Raw genomic sequence first — 18,684 nt, 5'->3', positions numbered from 1 at the left:
AAGTTGGAAAAAATATTGATATAATAGCTCTATCTGTTGTCTGTCCTGTCTGTTTAACGGCATTGAATGTTTGCTGTGTATGTGTTCTGTGATCCTCCCTGAGTCCCCTTTGGGGTTAGAAGTCGGAATATAAATGCTGTAAGTAAGTAAGTAAATAAATAAATAAATAAAATAGTATGTATGTTGGCTAAGTCTTTTCCAGACAATACCTGTTATAAATGTGCATGAGCTTATGTATGAAAAAAACTTAATTTTCACATACTGGTTCAATAAATTTTGTAATTAGAGTTTTCCCTCTTTCCAGCTGAAAATATCCAAGGAGCAGGTGGCAGCCCTGTCTCCTGGGAACATTTCTTCCACTCTTTGATGCTGTACCATGAACAATTACGGAAAGACTTGCCAAGTGCTGATAGCATTCAGTATCGCCACCTTCCTCCCAGAGGCATCACCCAGAAAGAACAAGATGGACTGATTGCCTTTCTGCAGCTTACCAAAACTATAGTAAAATGGGTAACTATTTGTTGATGCATTTAGAATTCCACATAGTCCATTATTTGATGGCTTTTGACACATTCGGCCATTGATAAATTGTAAAATTGGTTTTTAAAGCACAATACATTTTAAAACCTAGCTGTGCCTGAGTGGAAACAAGAAAAGACAGAGAGAATTGCATGTCACATAGTCACGGATCAAGTTTAACTCATGTTTACTCTTGATTGGAGAAAGAAAATGCAAAAAATACAATTTTATTTATTTATTTATTCAATTTCTATCCTGCTCTATCTCACCTTGACGGGGACTCAGAGCAGCTTACATCTTGGCAAAATTCAATGCCACAATTATACATAAGACAGATAATACATAAAATGATTAAACTAAAACCAATAGACATATAAATACAAGTTAAGACACTAAACATTTATTCTCAGTATAGTTGATGTGGTAATTTATATTACTTGGATTCACTGGTGCCTTTTATATCCTTTTTAGAGTGAAAATGCTCGCTTAGCTCTCTGTGAACATCCTCAGTGGACACCAGTAGTTGTCATTTTGGGACTTCTACAATGTAGTATCCCGCCCATTTTGAAAGCTGAGTTATTAGAGACTCTTTCAGCCTTTGGAAAATCTCCAGAAATTGCAGCTTCATTATGGCAATCATTGGAATACACACAGGTATTTTCCTATGGTAATTCAGTCTTAGAGTGCCAAAATATGTGGAAAGTTCCATAGTATTAGCAAGAAATGTCTTTAAATATTAGGAATAAATTCTGTTCCTTGAGTCCTGTTTTATTCAAATGTTTTGTTCTTATTTGAAGACTGTGGTTCATGTGGTTCACTGCTTTCACATTGAGGTATAGTAACAGCAGCTAAAGTTTTAAAAAAAGTGGTCCAGTTGAGCTCCCAGCTGCTCTACTTTTGATGTTATTCACTATCTTACAAACATTGCTGTGCCTTCAGGTTATTGGGGGGAAATGAGGGTGTTGTGGGTGAGATATATTTCGGAATGGTGAGTTTTAAATGTAATTTTATTTATGTTTTATGTAATTTAATTGTTTTTAAACTTTTTATCCACACACTATATTTAATTGTTTTTTTTTTTTTTTTACAAAATTTGTATTTACTTTGTTTTAAATCATCATTAGCTTGTGTGGTTGTTATTTGTCAGGCTTTGTGGAGACAGAAGAGGAATGTGGTTTGAAGTGAAGATAGTAGATCATAGCAACATTTTTCTCTCTCTTACTTACATTGTCAAAATCTTGTTTGCTTAAAAGAAAGAGCAGTGTAGATATAATTGCTTCCAATCTCCAAATTATGCTTAAAGCACACTGTTTCTTCATGGGGAGAAGGGGTGAGCGTCACATCTGTATCTGCCTGCAGTTCTGTCCTGGCATTGAGGTCTTTTTAGATGCTGGCAAAAAAATGTGGGTTACAAATTTAGGATTGTAATGGTACTTTTCCTATGTAATGGTACTTTTCATATGGGCAGGAGTTTTTAAAAGTAACATATGAAATAAACTATTTAGTTCACATTCTGGCTACCATATTGTAACTGCAAAAAAAATGTCTTCTCTCTTGTTTTGGAAGATACTACAGACTGTCAGAACTCCAGGCCAAAGACAAGCAATTGGCATTGAGGTAAGTTCCATGTAGTCTCATCTATATAAATAAAAACGTAATGTTCATTTGTGGGATTATCATAACTCAAAAACCACAAACACACACACATACACAAATATATACACACATATGCACACACAAAACAAATATACACAGAAAAGGGGAGAGAAGGAAGGAGAGGAGGAGGGAGAGAAAGAGGAAAAGAAGGACAGAAGGAAAGAAAGAAAGATAGAGAAGGAAGGAAGGAGAGAAGGAAATAAAAAAGTGAAAGAGGGAAGGGAGAAGGAACGAAAGAGGGAAGGAAGGAAGGAAGGAAGGAAGGAAGGAAAGAGACAAGGAAGGATGGAACCAAAGAGCAAAGGAAGTGAGAAAAGAATCAGGTAGAGAAGGAAGAAAGAAGAAGGGAAAGAAAAAGAGGGGAGGAGAGAAAGAGGGAGGGAAGGTTGGCCACAGCAACTTGTGGCGGGTAAGCTAGTTATTCATAAAATAATATGTAGGACTAGGGCCGGTATCACACTAGAGCCAAAAGAGTAGGCAAAGAGTATGCATCCCATCTGAAATCCTGTATCTGCTTCCTGCAGAATTTTGGGGCTTGTAGTTGGGGTCCTGGGTCTCACTAAACTACAAGCCCCAGAATTCTGCTGGAAGCAACCACAGATTTCTGATGGGATGCATATTCTTTGTCGATTCTTTCAGTTCTAGTGTGATGACACACTGTGTTTTTAAATTTTAAAGCCATGTCTTTTTACATTTTTGAAAAGGTTGAATTGAATGAAATTGAATCCCGCTGTGAGGAGTACCCTTTAACTCGTGCCTTTTGCAAGCTCATTGGCACACTGGTCGAGAGTTCATTCCCTTCCAACCTGGGTGCTGGACTGCGCCCCCCAGGCTTTGATCCCTACCTGCAGTTTCTGAGAGATTCAGTGTTTCTTCGGTTTCAAACAAGGGCCTATCGGAGAGCTGCTGAAAAGGTCGGTTGTACAGAAACTTAAATATATACTGTTAAAGTCCTGCTACCAATATTTGTAAAGTTGATTTGTATTGAAACTTTTCTACAGGTGCCACAGGAGATGTATATCTCTCCTGTGACTAACAGCAGTAAAATGACTGTCTGGGTTCCATGTGCTCAAATAACCATGGCATTAATAAAGGCGTTCTTGTCTCTGGAGATTAGAAGAGGTGTGATACTTCAGAAAGGGTTAGGAACAAGGTAGATTGAATGTTTTGTATATAGATGATCCCATGTTCAGTCCCTAGACCTATTGACTCTTATCTGTAATCTGTAATATACTATTCTTGCCTCTAAGCTGTATTGGGCTTAATAGCCCTGACTCAATACAACCTTTTGTGAAATAAAAACTGGATGCTAGGGTTTCTTGTGATTCATTGTCTTTAGCAATGAATCAAAATAATGTATGGAAGTTGTGTGGATGGTTGTTTATCGTGGATGCTGTAATTGCATCCTTCATTGTAGTTACTGCATCAAGGTAGAAACTGGATTATATAATCTCTAAAGTACTCCCAACCTATAATAATAAATTGAGGAAACAAAGTATTAAGCATTGTCCTGCATCTTATTTCTGTAAAAGATAACGTTAAATCTAGTTGTGTCCAACTAGATTGATCTAGTCACATTTGCATGTTTTCAGACTGCTAGGTTGGCAGAAGCTGGGGCTGACAGCAGGAGCTCAGCCCCCTCCCTGGATTCTAACCACTGACCTTTTGGTCAGCAAGTTCAGCAGTTTAGCAGTTTAACCCGCTGCGCCACCAGGGGGCCCTCTCATTTCTGTAGAATGTTATATATGCCCTGTTTTGATTGACCTGTCATTTGTTGTTGTTTGTTGTTAGATGTAGTCCTTACTGATTGACCATGGGTTGGATTCAAAAGTATCTTTCTTCCAGTTGTATGTACTTTTCCTTATCAGCAGGACTATTTCCATTGATGTTAGATCCCAGAAAAAAGAAATCTATTGATCCGACTCAATGAATGCATGTGTTCTGTCATTTTTCATTTGATTCATGATACAAGCAATGTATGTTTTTTTCCCTTTACAGTGGGAAGTGGCAGAAGCAGTTTTGGAGGTGTTTTACAAATTGCTAAGAGACTATGAACCTCAGCTTGAAGATTTTGTGGACCAATATGTGGAGCTGAAAGGCATGTTTTTTTTCCCCTCTGATTAATCTCAGTTTTGTTCTGGTTTTTTTGGGAAGAAGAAGAAAGGTGACCAGTATTCATGCCACAATCAGTTGGTGACATAGTCTAGCCCTTGGAAGCCATTCAGAAAGCCAGTTGCTATCATTTCTACATCATATTCCTTTTCCTTGACATTGATATGGAAAGGCGAGAAAGGAGGACACTTGTTGCAAGCGAGTAACAGTGGCTTAAGAAAAATCACAGGTGAAAATGTTTTAATGAGGAAAGTTTTAGAAAGGATATAAAATGGGACTGGGATTCAAGGAATGTGCTTGATTTTGATGTTGTTGCAAGGACCTGTGGAGTCGGTCTAGGATTTAAATTGAGAGTTCAGCAATCTGATTGTTTAAGAAGAGAAATTATGGTGAAAGGGAAAGCCAGCAGGAGGCCATTGGTAGCAAGTCTAGGTAAAAAGTAATCAGACAAAGGTGGCATTCCTGAGGATAGTTTTGGAGCGAATTGTGGTAGTTCCATCTGAATCTCCCACCAGATAAACTACTCCATTTACCTATCTCACCCAGGGTTGCATGATTTTATTCCTGCATTTGGCCCAGCCCACTGTGCTCAACAATTTGTTATTAACTTTTTTATTTTATTTCATACCCTGGCTTTATCCTATTGTACTATTTTTATTGCTTGTATTTTATTTGAGTTATTACCTGCTGTATGTATTTTATTTTGTTTTATTATAATTGTTGGGTTTGTCCTCCTTTTAGCTGCCCCGAATCCCTGTGGGGAGATGGTGGCGGGGTATAAATAAAGTTGTTGTTGTTGTTGTTGTTGTTGTTGTTATTTGAAACACAACAAGATGAGTCCACAGCAGACAAGATCACTCTGCTGGCTGTTGTATTGGATCACACGTTGGACACTCCCCAAGTGTCTAGGACTGTGTGATGTATCGGTGAATAATGCGTGCAGATCCCAGTATGATAGCCTTTTGCAGCGGGCAGATGGTAATTTTGTCAGCACCGATTGTGTTTAAGTGCAGGCCAAGGTCTTTAGGCACTGCACCCAGTGTGCCGATCAACACTGGGAGCACCTTTACTAGCTTGTGCCAGAGTCTTTGCAGTTTGATCTTTTAATAATAATAATAATAATAATAATAATAATTATTATTATTAGTTGTGCTGTCGTACCCAAGCTGCTTTAAATGTCTCTTTAGCTTTAACGTGTTCTAACTTTCTGTCAGCTTGGGAGATGCTGGATTGGCTTCCTGTTTGAGCAAGGAACCCCACAGAATCAATGTCCATGCAATTTATTAACTGGTCTTGGGCCTATATCCACCCAGGCACTAACTTGGTTTCCCCACAACGAAATCCATATTTAAAATTTGAAGGGTAACTAATTGTTCCTGCAGCTGCTAGTCATGGATGATTTCTGAGGAGAATAGATGGTGATATTGGGGCCTCTGAGGTGCCCAGTGCCCATGTCTTTAATTACTTATTGGTTAATTGTTGGTTTAAAATTGACTTGAAATGGCGTGTCCAACCGGGATCTCACTGGGACCAACTGCAGACACGTCTTGCATCCAAGATTCCCTCGTAGTCTCTGATCTAAAATGGCTCCCTTTCCTCAGGCAAAGGGGTGGGCAAAATGACTGACACAAACTATGAAATGTTTTCTTAAACTCCACCCACATAAAGCTAATATAAAAGTGACTATCTAAAACTGTGGGCGAGAAGCCTGACAAAAGGAACTGGAACTTATACAGTTCCAGCACAGGAGTGCTAAAATTAAAAAAGTGGTTGGGTTGTTTGAATGTTAATATGGGAGAAAGACTTGGGAAGGCAAGACTCACAGTGTTTTTCCTAAAAATAGAAGAGTGGTGTTTTTGTTGTTGTTTTTGTTTGTTTCTTTTTGTTGGTTTTGCAAACTAACATTCATAAATTATGCTTAATTGTTTGATTTTCCAGGAGAAGAAATCATAGCTTATAAACCACCTGGTTTTAACCTGATGTATCATCTATTGAATGAGTCACCAATGCTGGAACTGTCTCTTAGCTTGCTGGAAGAAGGAGTTAAACAATTGGATATGTACGCCCCTTTCCCAGGTATGTAGCAGCTTCCAGAAAAAAGGGAGAAAACAAAATATCAGCAGCTTCCAAAATCATCTTTTACTTTTCAATGAATAAGAGTGGGCAGTTCTTGGGGGTGTTTGAGGGGATGGGGGGGGGAGGGGTGAAAGGTAGAAATCCTATGGCTCTGTCACTATATTTTTCCTGTGAATATGGACATGTCTCCAATATTTTCTTTGCTTTTATAGGAAAGAAGCATTTAGAAAAGGCAGTTCAGTATTGCCTTGGGTTGCTGAACTTTACCCTACAGAAAGAGAACCTTTTCATGGACTTGCTAAGGGAAAGCCACCTCTCCCTGATCGTTACATCCCTAGAACAACTGCTGCAAGGAATCAATCCTCGAACTAAAAAGGCAGACCATGTGGTGAATATTGCCAGGTATGCCCTATAGATTTAAAAAAAAAAAACCAACTATGGCTCTAGAGAAGACCAGTAGGATGGTGAAACTAAATTCTGTACTGAATGAGTCCAAGGGTATGCCTAGCTGTTCATACTGTTGACTTGATGTTTATAGAAAATAGGACAATACTTCTGTAGGGTCCTGATTTATACAATTGTGTTCTAAATTTGTGCCTTAGATTCACATGAATCTGCCTTGAGCATTTGAGTGTAGTGCAACTACAGCAAAAGCTTGCATTTCTACTTTAAATACACTAAAACAACAATTAATTTTGACACACTAACTCGTAAGTTAGGAAACTGAAATAAAGAGACTTTGAAGATAATGAACTAAAGCATAGGCTGTAAGTTGTCTGTAGCCATCTTCAGGGTAAGGTCCCAATTTACTTGTGAACACACACACACACACACAACTTCATGAATATCCATGTTCTTATGGTAGTTGGAATTTCTTTGTAAATAATGGTTTTTTTTAGAAGGCAAATATTGGTAACGTTATTACGATTGATCACAACCTCCCCCCCTTTTTTTTTCCTCCAAGCAATTTGGGTGAAATTATCAATTGCTGTCATGTCTTGTCCATTTTTAAAGGTATCTTTATCATGGAAGTACCAACCCTGAGCTGGCATTTGAAAGTTCCAAAATCCTGTGTTGTATTTCTTGCAATTCTAACATTCAAGTCAAACTGATTGGAGATTTCACACAAGATCAGGTAATTACTGTTTATTTTTTATTTTAAGACAGAGAGACAGCAAGAAGAAGGCGAACATTTAAAATAAAATAGTTTTATCCATACACTGTTTGGGTTTATAACATTAAGAATATGCTATGTGTGGTGTCTCCTTATTTATACATAACATGAAGGAGAAGACCTGTACATATTTTTCCTCCCAACTAATTCATACTCCCAAGCTGGACCTCCCCTTGCAATCTTAGATAGAGTTTTTGCCAATAGGCAAAGCTTAAAAAAAAACAAACACCTAAGCAACTAGCAATCATACTGGGGGATTCTGGGAGTTATAGTCCAAAAATAACTTTTTCAGACTCTGAAATATATGTTCTTCTCTTCTTTTGTTACTAAGCATTTACATATTAGAGCCTCTGTGAGGCTGGAACTGGTCTTTTGCTTTTTGTACAAAGATATTTTGCTTTCCTTACAAAAAAACCCCCCTTAATTTATATTCATACTCTGTTTAAGGGGCAAGGAAGAATCCATGCTGAGTGGGATACAGACTCATATTTCTTTAAACTGTTCTCTAGACCTTGGGTTATAATTTTTGTTGGAAAGTAATTTTCTGATTGCATGTATGTTTTGCTTTGAAATCTGCTTGCCATGTTTTCATATTTCAATAACTTCTCATACCTGTCCTTTCAATACAAATTTAGAATATCAGCCAGAAATTAATGGCTGGGTTTGTGGAGTGTTTGGACAATGAAACTGCAGAAGAAATCATTAATCCTGATGAAGGTATGAAAATATTCAATTTTTACTTTATATAAAAATAAACTGCTTGAATTTGACAAATAATAAGCCGGGGAAATGTCTGTATTATCATTTGTGGAACTAACAGGTTTTTATTCATTTATTATTTGTAGACGAGGAATTGGCCTTTAACTTAGTTCAAAAGCCTGTATGGTGGTTATTCGACTTCATATTTTAAGCAATATTGTAAACAGAAGCTACTAAACCTAGTAACTCCCTAATTTTTTTTGTTTTTAATTTGCATTATCATAGCATATATCATAGAATCATAGAATCAAAGAGTTGGAAGAGACCTCCTGGGCCATCCAGTCCAACCCCCTGCCAAGAAGCAGGAATATTGCATTCAAATCACCCCTGACAGATGGCCATCCAGCCTCTGCTTAAAAGCTTCCAAGGAAGGAGCCTCCACCACACTCCGGGGCAGAGAGTTCCACTGCTGAACGGCTCTCACAGTCAGGAAGTTCTTTCTAATGTTCAGATGGAATCTCCTCTCTTGTAGTTTGAAGCCATTGTTCCGCGTCCTAGTCTGCAAGGAAGCAGAAAACAAGCTTGCTCCCTCCTCCCTGTGGCTTCCTCTCACATATTTATACATGGCTATCATATCTCCTCTCAGCCTTCTCTTCTTCAGGCTAAACATGCCCAGTTCCCTAAGCCGCTCCTCATAGGGCTTGTTCTCCAGACCCTTGATCATTTGAGTGGCCCTCCAATTCATATGAATGAATTGTTTATTGTACTAGCCATAGGCCATGACATCAGTAATATACTAACTTTATAAACACTTTCCAATATAAACCTTAAAACGTAACAAGAATTAAAACTAAAACAAGTTCTTTAAAATTATGAAAGCAGAAACATGACAATGACAGTGTCTGCTTTGTGTCATTCCAAACCGTTTCCATTTCTGACCCCCAGTATGGATTTTGTCATAGCATATATATGTTTGTGTGTGTGAAATAAAATTACATTACATGAAAATCTTTTCAAAACATTTTTTCAAAAACTTATTAAACATCAGATACCATAATGAATTTTGACCCACCTGTACTTTCCAACCTGGTTGCCATAGACGATTAGGTAGCAAATCTGTTGTAAATTTAAGAAAAGATGTATATCGTTGAGCCTGGATCCCCAGGTTTCAGCGGTGACCAGGGGAGCATTTGCACAGCTCAGGCTCGTGCGCCAGCTGTGTCCATATCTCGGGAAGTCTGACTTGGCCACGGTGGTACACGCTCTTGTCACATCCCGCCTGGACTACTGCAACGCTCTCTACGTGTGGCTGCCCTTGAAGACGGCCCGGAAGCTTCAGCTGGTTCAGCGCGCGGCAGCCATGTTACTAACTGGAGCGGGTGGCAGGGAGCACACAACGCCCTTGTTGTCCCAGCTCCACTGGCTGCCAATTTGCTACCGGACCCAATTCAAGGTGCTGGCTTTGGCCTACAAAGCCCTAAACGGTTCCGGCCCAAAATACCTTTCCGACCGCATCTTGGCCTACGAGCCCACGAGGACCTTGAGATCGTCTGGGGAGGCCCTTCTCTCGATCCCGCCTGCCTCACAGGCACGGCTGGCGGGGACGAGGGAGAGGGCCTTCTCGGTGGTGGCCCCCCGGCTGTGGAACACTCTCCCTGCACACATCAGACAGGCGCCTTCCCTCATGTCCTTTCAAAAAAGCCTTAAGACATGGCTGTTCGAGAGGGCATTTAATTAAGTGCTAAACAATACGGTAATGAGAACTGGAATGGAACAAGGAATATGAGACTGGCTATGATTCCACTAAGAGACGAAGCGGATTTTTAGTGTAGTCTGTAATTGTTGTATAGTTTATATGTTGTTGAAACTGGCTTTTTTGTAATTGTCTTTTATGTGTCCTGTACACCGCCATGAGTCGCCCTTATGGGCTGAGAATGGCGGTTAATAAGTGCATCAAATAAATAAATAAATAAATATATTTCTTTTGCATGCTTCTATTAGCAGAACTTTCATAAAAAAGTTACATTGTATAGTACATGCTAAACATCACACTGGCCGGCACACATTTTGGTGCCTCAGAGGTTAGTCCTGTTTGTGGGTATATTTCAACTCCTGATTCCAAAATGGGTACCAGTGTTCCCCTATCAGTTCTAGTTTTGAGATGCTTAACATATGCCATCTACCAGTTACCATCTATTTGCCCATAGAAAACCATGATCTCTAAATTGAAGAAACCAGAACTGATGTGGTCTATCAAAGGATGATTATCCAGATAATTGTTGTGCATAGTTATTATATTTATTTATATTCCTTGACAGAGATGCAAATCAGCTAAATATATATGCTATACATGGAAGATGTGGACTCATTTTGTCAGCTATCAAAAGCATGAGGAGCCTTTAATACATTTAAAGGCTCCTAGCAATATGAGGCTTTAAATTAGTGGTTCCCAACCTGTGGTCTGTGAACCACCAGTGGTCTGCAAGAACTAAAATATGGTCAGCAGCCTCACCATTACTACTCCGTTGCAACGAAAGCAACTGGTCTCGTGAAACCCTCTTACAGTACCAAGGCTTATTAAATATGGTTTTCTGTGGGCGAGCAGATGACGACTACTGGATGTCATATCTTCTGTATCAGAAATTAGAGCAATGTGATCTATCCAATGCAATTTTCTGAATTAGCACCCTAAATAATCAAACTAAATGTAAAGTTGACTAAAAACTGATTTGTAATCCTTTTGGTCCTAATGTTGGAGAGTGGTCCCTGGTCAAAAAAAGGGTGGGAACCACTGATCTAAGTGCGCTGAAATAACCCAGGAACAGATCTAAAAACCAAGACTCAAAGCATTTCTTGTTGGGCTGTGTTATGTATTGCTATGGTTTATGCATTTGTGCTGTTGATTTCTAGAACTTGAAGGTGAAAGGAAACAGGCCCCAATCTACCATGAAACAAGGATTAACATTCTGAACCTTCTCATCACCTCTCTGGAGTGCAGTCCACCCAATCTTGCTCTTTATCTCCTGGGTTATGAATTTAAGAAGCCTGTCAGCACAACAAACTTGCAGGATCCAGGTAGGGACCCGGCTTTGACTGAAGATGATTGGGTAAATGGGACGTTACCAACTTTTGGCAACATTAGAAAAAAAGTATTTTTGTCCGGTAGTTTTGGGCAATTTCTGTTGTTCTTGGCAAGCAGAGCAAAATGCTAAATTGTACTTTTATTCGTCAACAATTATCTCATATATGCGAATATAGCATGCCATAGAAAGAATACTTTTGTAGATCATATTCTGCCTTTTATAGAATTGTTTACATTTTCCTAAAGTGAGTGTTTAAAACCTAGCTTTCCTTTCCTATATTATTTAAATCTATCATAGCATGTGGATTGTTTATCTAAGTATGAATCTTTCATTCTAAAGGTGTTTTGGGTTGTCCTCGTACTTGTCTTCATGCTATTTTGAACATCTTGGAAAATGGTACTAAAACAAGATCTGGTCCCGCAGCAGTTCAAGAATCTCCTCATTTAGCAGAGTTGTGTTATCAGGTACAGAAGCATTTCTTATTGAGAGAAATGGCATCAAGCCAGAACTTTCAGGTAGTAGGAAAGCTACTTATTCACTTTGTTAGTATTGTTTTGCACTGTAAAATGCTAGCAGTGTAATCACACTCCACAGCATGTCCCACATTCACTGAGATTTGCTTCCAGATAAATGTGGATAAGATTGCTGCCTAAACTTGTTTATTGATCCTGCCTATAGTTCTGTTCTGCTTACTAAGCAGATTTGAGTTGAGGTCAAGTATAGTTAACAGTATTGGCTAATATTTCCTTTTAATTTAGCATATCTTGCAAGCCTGTGCAAGGGAACTAATACTGGAATTCTCTTCTGATTAAACAGGTGATCTATCAGTTGTGTGCCTGCTCAGATACTTCAGGTCCAACTATGAGATACTTGCGCACCAGCCAGGATTTCTTATTCTCTCAGTTGCAGCACCTACCATTTTTTATCAAAGGTAAACATCAGAAAAATCCCACATATCTAACATTCTGTGTTCAAATCTTAAGTATTGTTTGAAAGACAACAGATTGCTTTGTAAAAATGATTATTTGACACAATTCTGCAGTTCTTTTCTTAGAAGGAAGGTGATATATATTTCCTTCATTGTGTTTATTTCCAGCATAGGATTTTTCCCCATCTAAGTGATTGGGAGGAAAGGGAATATGTGCTGTAAAACATGTCTGTGGAGGCACCCCTTTTTCAGGAATATGCAATTCCGAGATATCTATGTCAAATAAACAACTTCCTATATAAAATGTAAGATGTACTTATATTTTAAAGCAATGATTACACTGCAAATAAAGCAATTACTAATTCAATAAAGAATAGGGATTTTTACATATGTTTGTATTTTCAACATTGTTCAATTCTCTTCTTGTCTTCTCTGTTCAGACCATGAGATTCCAGTCTTAAACCAGATGTCGTGGCTAATGAAGACTGCATCCATAGAACTGCGGGTTACATCACTAAACCGCCAGCGTTCTCATACACAGAGACTTTTGCACCTCCTTCTGGATGATGTGCCAGTCAAATCTTATTTAGGTAAATAACAGAATCAATACCTGTTATTGGGGCCTTGTCCCTTACTTAAATTACCACACTCATATCCACTTGTTAAAACTCTAAGTTGATAACTTTTCTGAAATTGAATCTGGTATTATGATCTTAAAGGTCAGAGATGTAGACCACTACTAATGTATTGGAGTACAACATTACTCGTAGAGCTAAAAATGAAGGAAAGTTTTCACTTTTAAGTTGTAATTTCTGCAGATGTACCAGATGGATGTTTTTATATCCAGTGAACATTTAGATCAGGGATGTCAAACATTTTCATTGAGGACCTTATGGTCCCCTTCAAAGAGCCATTGTTTATACCCAGGGATAAATTTATACTATGTGTTTATGTTTGTGTGGGTCATTTAAGTTTCTATCTTTGATTATTTTTGTTTGTTACTAAGTTTAAAGTTAGGCTGCCTCTATGTTGCTTGATGTGATTTGTTTTGATGCAATTTGTATGTTTTTTCCTTTTTGGCAATGAATGTTTGCCATACGTGCTGGAAGCCGCCTAAGTCTTTTTGGGGAGATAGGGCGGTCCACAAATAAATAAATAAATAAACAAACAAACAAACAAAATTAATAATAATTGTTGTTGTTGTTGAATCCATGAACAGAGAATCTGTGGATACTGAGAACCAACTATAATTTTTTACATAGTCATTGGTGCTCTTTGGTTTTTACGCAATTTGGGTCCACAGATGTTACTGAGGAATAACTCCCACCATTATCCACCAGGCAGACTGGGGATAATGGGAATTCTAAACCATCAGCACTTGTAGCTCTGTGGTTGGGGAAAGATCAAAGGACATTTTAACGCCAGACATCAGATCCATAAATCTTGTGTCTACATTCAAACCCCATTCTCCTGACTAAATAGAACAAACTGCAGACTTCCAGATATTATTATATCACAGCTCCTCAGCTCCAGTTGTGATGTCTAATGACGAGGAATACAGGAATTGTAGTCCAGCATCTGGAGGGCCACATAAAATGACATGGTGGGCCTCATTCACCCAGCGGCCTTGAGTTTGGCACATGTGATCTAGATAATCATGATAGCATCCAAATAATTGCAGGTTATCATTGTGCATAATATCTTGACTTCATAAGATGAACATATCCCACTACTTCAAACTCCTTTTGGAAGGAGCACCTACCATCTCTCTCAAGCATGCCGACACTTCCCATGCCCATGTGACCTTCTTTGCATTGTGTGGCATTGCTGAAGCTGCAGTTTATATTACTTTCCCACAGGTGTGTTGCAAATCATACTGCAATTTCTATTTAATGTTATTGCATCATGTTGTTAATGAGAGTCAAAAACCAGTAATGTGATACTGAAACAAGGAAGCTCATTCTTATAACTGAAAATGAATAAAATAATATAATGGATATAAACCAATCATGCCAGGAATATTAAATATTTGCAGTGCATTCTTGCTACCTCATAATAATTGGATAACTATCTATCTATGCCATGAAAAAACTGACTACAACTGTATCACCGCCTCTCCTTAACCCATTGTTTAGGTTATACCACCCTATAAAGTAGTATTTTGCTGTTAAATATTTGCTCAATTTACTTCTCTGTGTGCGGGGTTTCATTGTTTGTTATTTCAATCTTCAGCTGATGGCGAAGGAGGGACAGAAGATGAAAGTCGGTCAGTTACTGGATTTCTTCATTTTGAGACTGCTTCCAAAGGTAAATCTCTGAGAGGCTGCCAGATTAGATTTCTAAGCTAGAGCAAAATAATTTGCTTCTGAGACAGCTATTGCTACCTGAATCTATCTGACCTTTGCTTTTTTTTATACTAATTGGTAAATTCATAATTTATTGCAAAATACTACAATTCAGTTTTATTAATATAGCCATACACCCATTCTAGATACTGTGTGTCTCTGTACTATACATTTATTGGATTGCATAGAACACTTCTATAGCATAAGTCACAAGAAATTCCAGAGCTGGGTATAGTACAGTATTACACCCATAATTTGTGGCCACATGGTTCTGAACTTACTGCAGAAACAGTAAACCCTGGATAATAGTAAATTCTATTGAAATGAACAACTTCTACAGAAAATACTCTGGAAGACCTAGGACATTCTTAGAGAGGGTGTATTTATTGGATACGGGTAAATGAAATCATGGGTCTCGGTCCTGGGGATCATACTGTATGAACAATAATTTTAAAACCAAGTACAGTAGACTTTATACAAGGGCCATAACCAGACATACACCCATTTTAATGAATCATTTTGTGCTCAGTGAGTCTGTGTATTGATATATTAATATTAAATTTATTAACTGCCTATACCTGTGGCTCAAGGTAGGATACAACATCAATAAAACAAGAGATAAAAGACTTTTAAAAGACATACAACAAGATACACAAGAGTTAAAATACAAGTTAAAATCCACTGATAAAATGCAGATTAAAATTCACAAGTTAAAATTGATTGGGTAGGCCTGCCAAAAAAGATGGGCCTTCAATTATGTCTTAAATTCCAACAAGATCTAGCTTATTGAATTGTTGTCTTCAACATGAAATTATTTACTGCTTTTAAATAAACATGAATGCTACTCATGCAATAACAAAATCCAATACACATCATTTTCTTCTTACATATCTATGTTAATACCATGTTTAACTGAGGCATAGGTTCACTCTCCAGCTCTATGTAGGCTATATCTGAATGTATCTCCCTCTATTCCAAATGTATCTCCCTTTATGAGCCAGCTAGGAGGTTAATAATAAACTTTATTTATACCCTGCCACCATCTTCCCTAAGGGGACTCAGAGCGGCTTACATGAGGCCAAACCCAGCAATACATTACAGCAAAATAAAATACAGAACAACAAAATTAACATCACAATAAAATAAATAAAACATTCAGGTAAAATAAACAATGCAACATAACATATTGGAAAATCAAACACAGCGTGACATAAAATGATGAAACTCTGGATGAGATAGCAATGAAAAAGGTATATTTGTGGGGGAGGAGCTCATAGGGGACGGAACAGTGGAGTTAGGCCTTCAGTAAGGTGGGGGGGGGGATGCAATATGGGAACAACACTGGGTGAAACAACAGGAATGAAATATATGGTCACTCTCCAAAGGCACATTGGAAAACCAAGTTTTTAGATATTTCTTAAAGGCTGCTAGAGTGGGGGCTTGCCTAATCTCACCAGGTAGCATGTTCCACAGCCGGGGGGCCACAGTGGAGAAGGCTCTCTCTCTCCCTCATACCCACAAGTTATACCTATGATGGAGGAAGGGGCGAAAGGAGGGCCTACCCCAAGGATCAAAGGGATCGTGCATGTTTGTGGTAGGAGGTACGGTCACAAAGGTAGGCGGGTCCCAAACCGTTTAGGGCTTTATAGATGATAACCTGCACCTTGAATTGGGACTGGAAAATGAATGGCAGCCAATGGAGCTCCTTAAACAGGGGGGTTGACCGCTCCCTGTAATTTGCCCCAGTTAGTTGTCTGGCTGCTGAAGATCTGGGGAAGCCCTGCTCTCGGTCCCACCTTCTTCACAGGTGTGGCTGGCAGAGAAGCAAGACAGAGCCATCTCAGAGGTGGCCCCTTGGCTATGAAACTCCCTCCCGAGTGAATTCAGATCAGCCCCATCCCTCCTGACCTTCAAGAAAAAGGTAAAGGTGTGGATGTGGGACCAAGCTTTAGGTCAGTAACACTGCAATAACAGAACACAGATGGTACAATGACAATTGGAATGGCCTCAGACTATGATATTGGATTACGTGATTTTAAATAATTGGTTTTTAATGTTTGACATGTTTTTAGTGATTGTTTTAATGTATATGTTTATTTTACTTGATATATGTTCATGTGGCATCGAATCGCTGCCTATATATGTGAGCTGATCTGAGTCCCCTAAGAGGTGAGAAGGGCAGGGTATAAATATGGTAAATAAAATGATAAATAAATAAAGATATGTAGTCCACACCTGAGTTTTGAACATACATCTTCTTTCCCATTATTTCTAAATGGATTTCTTTTTTCTTTTCAGTACGCAGGAAAATCTTAAGCATCCTTGACTCAATTGATTTCAGCCAACAGATTCCAGAACCTATGCAGCTGGATTTTTTTGATCGTTCCCAAATTGAACAAGTCATTTCCAATTGTGAGAGCAGAGGCACACATGGGCCAGTTATCTGCAATGTCAAGGTGAACAATTTTCAGGACTGTTGCTAGTATTAAAATATAGTTTCATAGCATCATACACAAATCAGTTTTCTTTCAGTACTGTTTATGTATTTTATCACTTTGTTCTTGTATTAAGTCTCAAACCTCTGTTTTGTGACATGCTATATTGTTACTGAATTCAATTTAGTGTTTTGTATTTTGTATACCATTCTCATGAATAGTTTCATGGAGTCATTAGGATGAACTGAGATTCAGATAAAATGTGGTATAAATACAAAATAAAAACTAAAAAGTATCTCTGATGCTAAAATCAAATGGTTAAGATAATAAAGGCACAGTTGCATCTAAACATAACAAGATTTGGATGCAACACTGGGTACATATGACAGGTTATCAAAACAGTGAATGAACATTCTCCATTTGCTAACCTTCCTGTCTTCAATGCCAGCATCTTCACAAAGTTCTTATTGCTGAAGTTAATGCCCTGCAAGGAATGGCAGCCCTTGGACAGAGGCCACTACTTATGGAGGTATGCCTTTGTACTATATGTCTGTCTTGGTAGTAGATGATTAGGCTGTTCAGTAGTTGCTAGTAATTATTTTGAGACGACACTTATTGATTTATTTCACTTACGTGGAGATAACCTCCAGTTTGCAGTCAGACATCCTGTGGAGGTTCCTAGGTTACCTTCTCCTTAGCGCCTGCTCATCTGAGCGATCCCTGCTATTACTTCCTATCATTGATTGGAGAATAGTGGGTACAAAAAATCACTTTATCTAAGCTGGTTCTTAAGCTCCACACCTTTGTTCCCCCAATTTTCCCTTGCTAGATTGGGTTGCTGGATCTCGGGCTGACCCCTTCAATATGGATTTGTATGAGATCTTTATATGTGGTATGCATGGTCAGTAAAATAGGGTTATTGAATGCAGTAGGAACATAAAAATGGTGAACAAGGTCTGCAGACCTTTGGTTTCAATTATTGCAATGTGTGCACTAAACAATGGGAAATAATGAGGTGGGAAATAATGGCATCTTACTCTAGCCAATCCTGTTGCAGCTGTGTGTGCCTGTCTGCAAATAGGTAAACAGTCACTATTTCAGAAATTCCTTTAGTGAGCCTGAATGAACAACAGAGAGAAATGGGAGAAACAGATAGGCCTTCCTCAGCAGCTAACACCAGCATGTTAAAAAAAAAACTCCACATGGTTTCTATAATGTTCAATTTATGCAATTATTGCACAACTTGATTTTTTAATGTTTTGCATTGGATGGTGTTTGTTTTCAATAAAACATTTGCTGAAACCTGTTGAACTGCTCGTCTTTGTGATGTAAGAACTTTTCCTTTTTGTGTCCATGTTATTTCTGCCTGTTGTCAAATTTTCCATTGGAGAAGAATTGCCCAGTTACACATCTACTTCATATTAACTGGGATATGGCTGAATTATGATATTTTTCTAGATATAAGGACATAATGTTGTTTCTCGGGAAAAATGAACCTGAAAGAAATTAGCACTTAAGCAGCGGGGGGGGGGGGGGGGAGGAATGGAAGGGGCCTGAAGCCAGGAATCGTGGGAGTTGAAGTCCAAAGCACCAGGAGGGCGAAGGTTTGCCCATGCCTGATCCAGAGAAATAAGCAATTCCTTTTCTGCATTTATTT

General features: G+C 38.4%; 1 protein-coding gene across 1 annotated transcript in view; it reads left to right on the top strand.

Annotated features, from left to right (window-relative positions):
• Nucleotides 1–18,684, top strand: part of NUP205 (nucleoporin 205) — a 53,875-nt gene that overhangs the window by 14,309 nt on the left and 20,882 nt on the right. The window contains exons 12-27 of the mRNA XM_060777232.2: nucleotides 305–510; nucleotides 991–1,173; nucleotides 2,086–2,136; nucleotides 2,880–3,089; nucleotides 4,174–4,273; nucleotides 6,226–6,363; nucleotides 6,576–6,765; nucleotides 7,378–7,498; nucleotides 8,173–8,254; nucleotides 11,147–11,311; nucleotides 11,659–11,783; nucleotides 12,136–12,250; nucleotides 12,688–12,837; nucleotides 14,480–14,554; nucleotides 16,891–17,048; nucleotides 17,476–17,556. Coding sequence (XP_060633215.2) covers nucleotides 305–510; nucleotides 991–1,173; nucleotides 2,086–2,136; nucleotides 2,880–3,089; nucleotides 4,174–4,273; nucleotides 6,226–6,363; nucleotides 6,576–6,765; nucleotides 7,378–7,498; nucleotides 8,173–8,254; nucleotides 11,147–11,311; nucleotides 11,659–11,783; nucleotides 12,136–12,250; nucleotides 12,688–12,837; nucleotides 14,480–14,554; nucleotides 16,891–17,048; nucleotides 17,476–17,556 — 2,150 coding nt within the window. The remainder of the gene's footprint in view (nucleotides 1–304; nucleotides 511–990; nucleotides 1,174–2,085; nucleotides 2,137–2,879; nucleotides 3,090–4,173; nucleotides 4,274–6,225; nucleotides 6,364–6,575; nucleotides 6,766–7,377; nucleotides 7,499–8,172; nucleotides 8,255–11,146; nucleotides 11,312–11,658; nucleotides 11,784–12,135; nucleotides 12,251–12,687; nucleotides 12,838–14,479; nucleotides 14,555–16,890; nucleotides 17,049–17,475; nucleotides 17,557–18,684) is intronic.

Source organism: Anolis sagrei, chromosome 5 (genome assembly GCF_037176765.1).
Source record: "Anolis sagrei isolate rAnoSag1 chromosome 5, rAnoSag1.mat, whole genome shotgun sequence".
Lineage (NCBI taxonomy): Eukaryota > Metazoa > Chordata > Lepidosauria > Squamata > Dactyloidae > Anolis > Anolis sagrei.
This window is presented reverse-complemented; position numbering and strand designations above follow the sequence as displayed.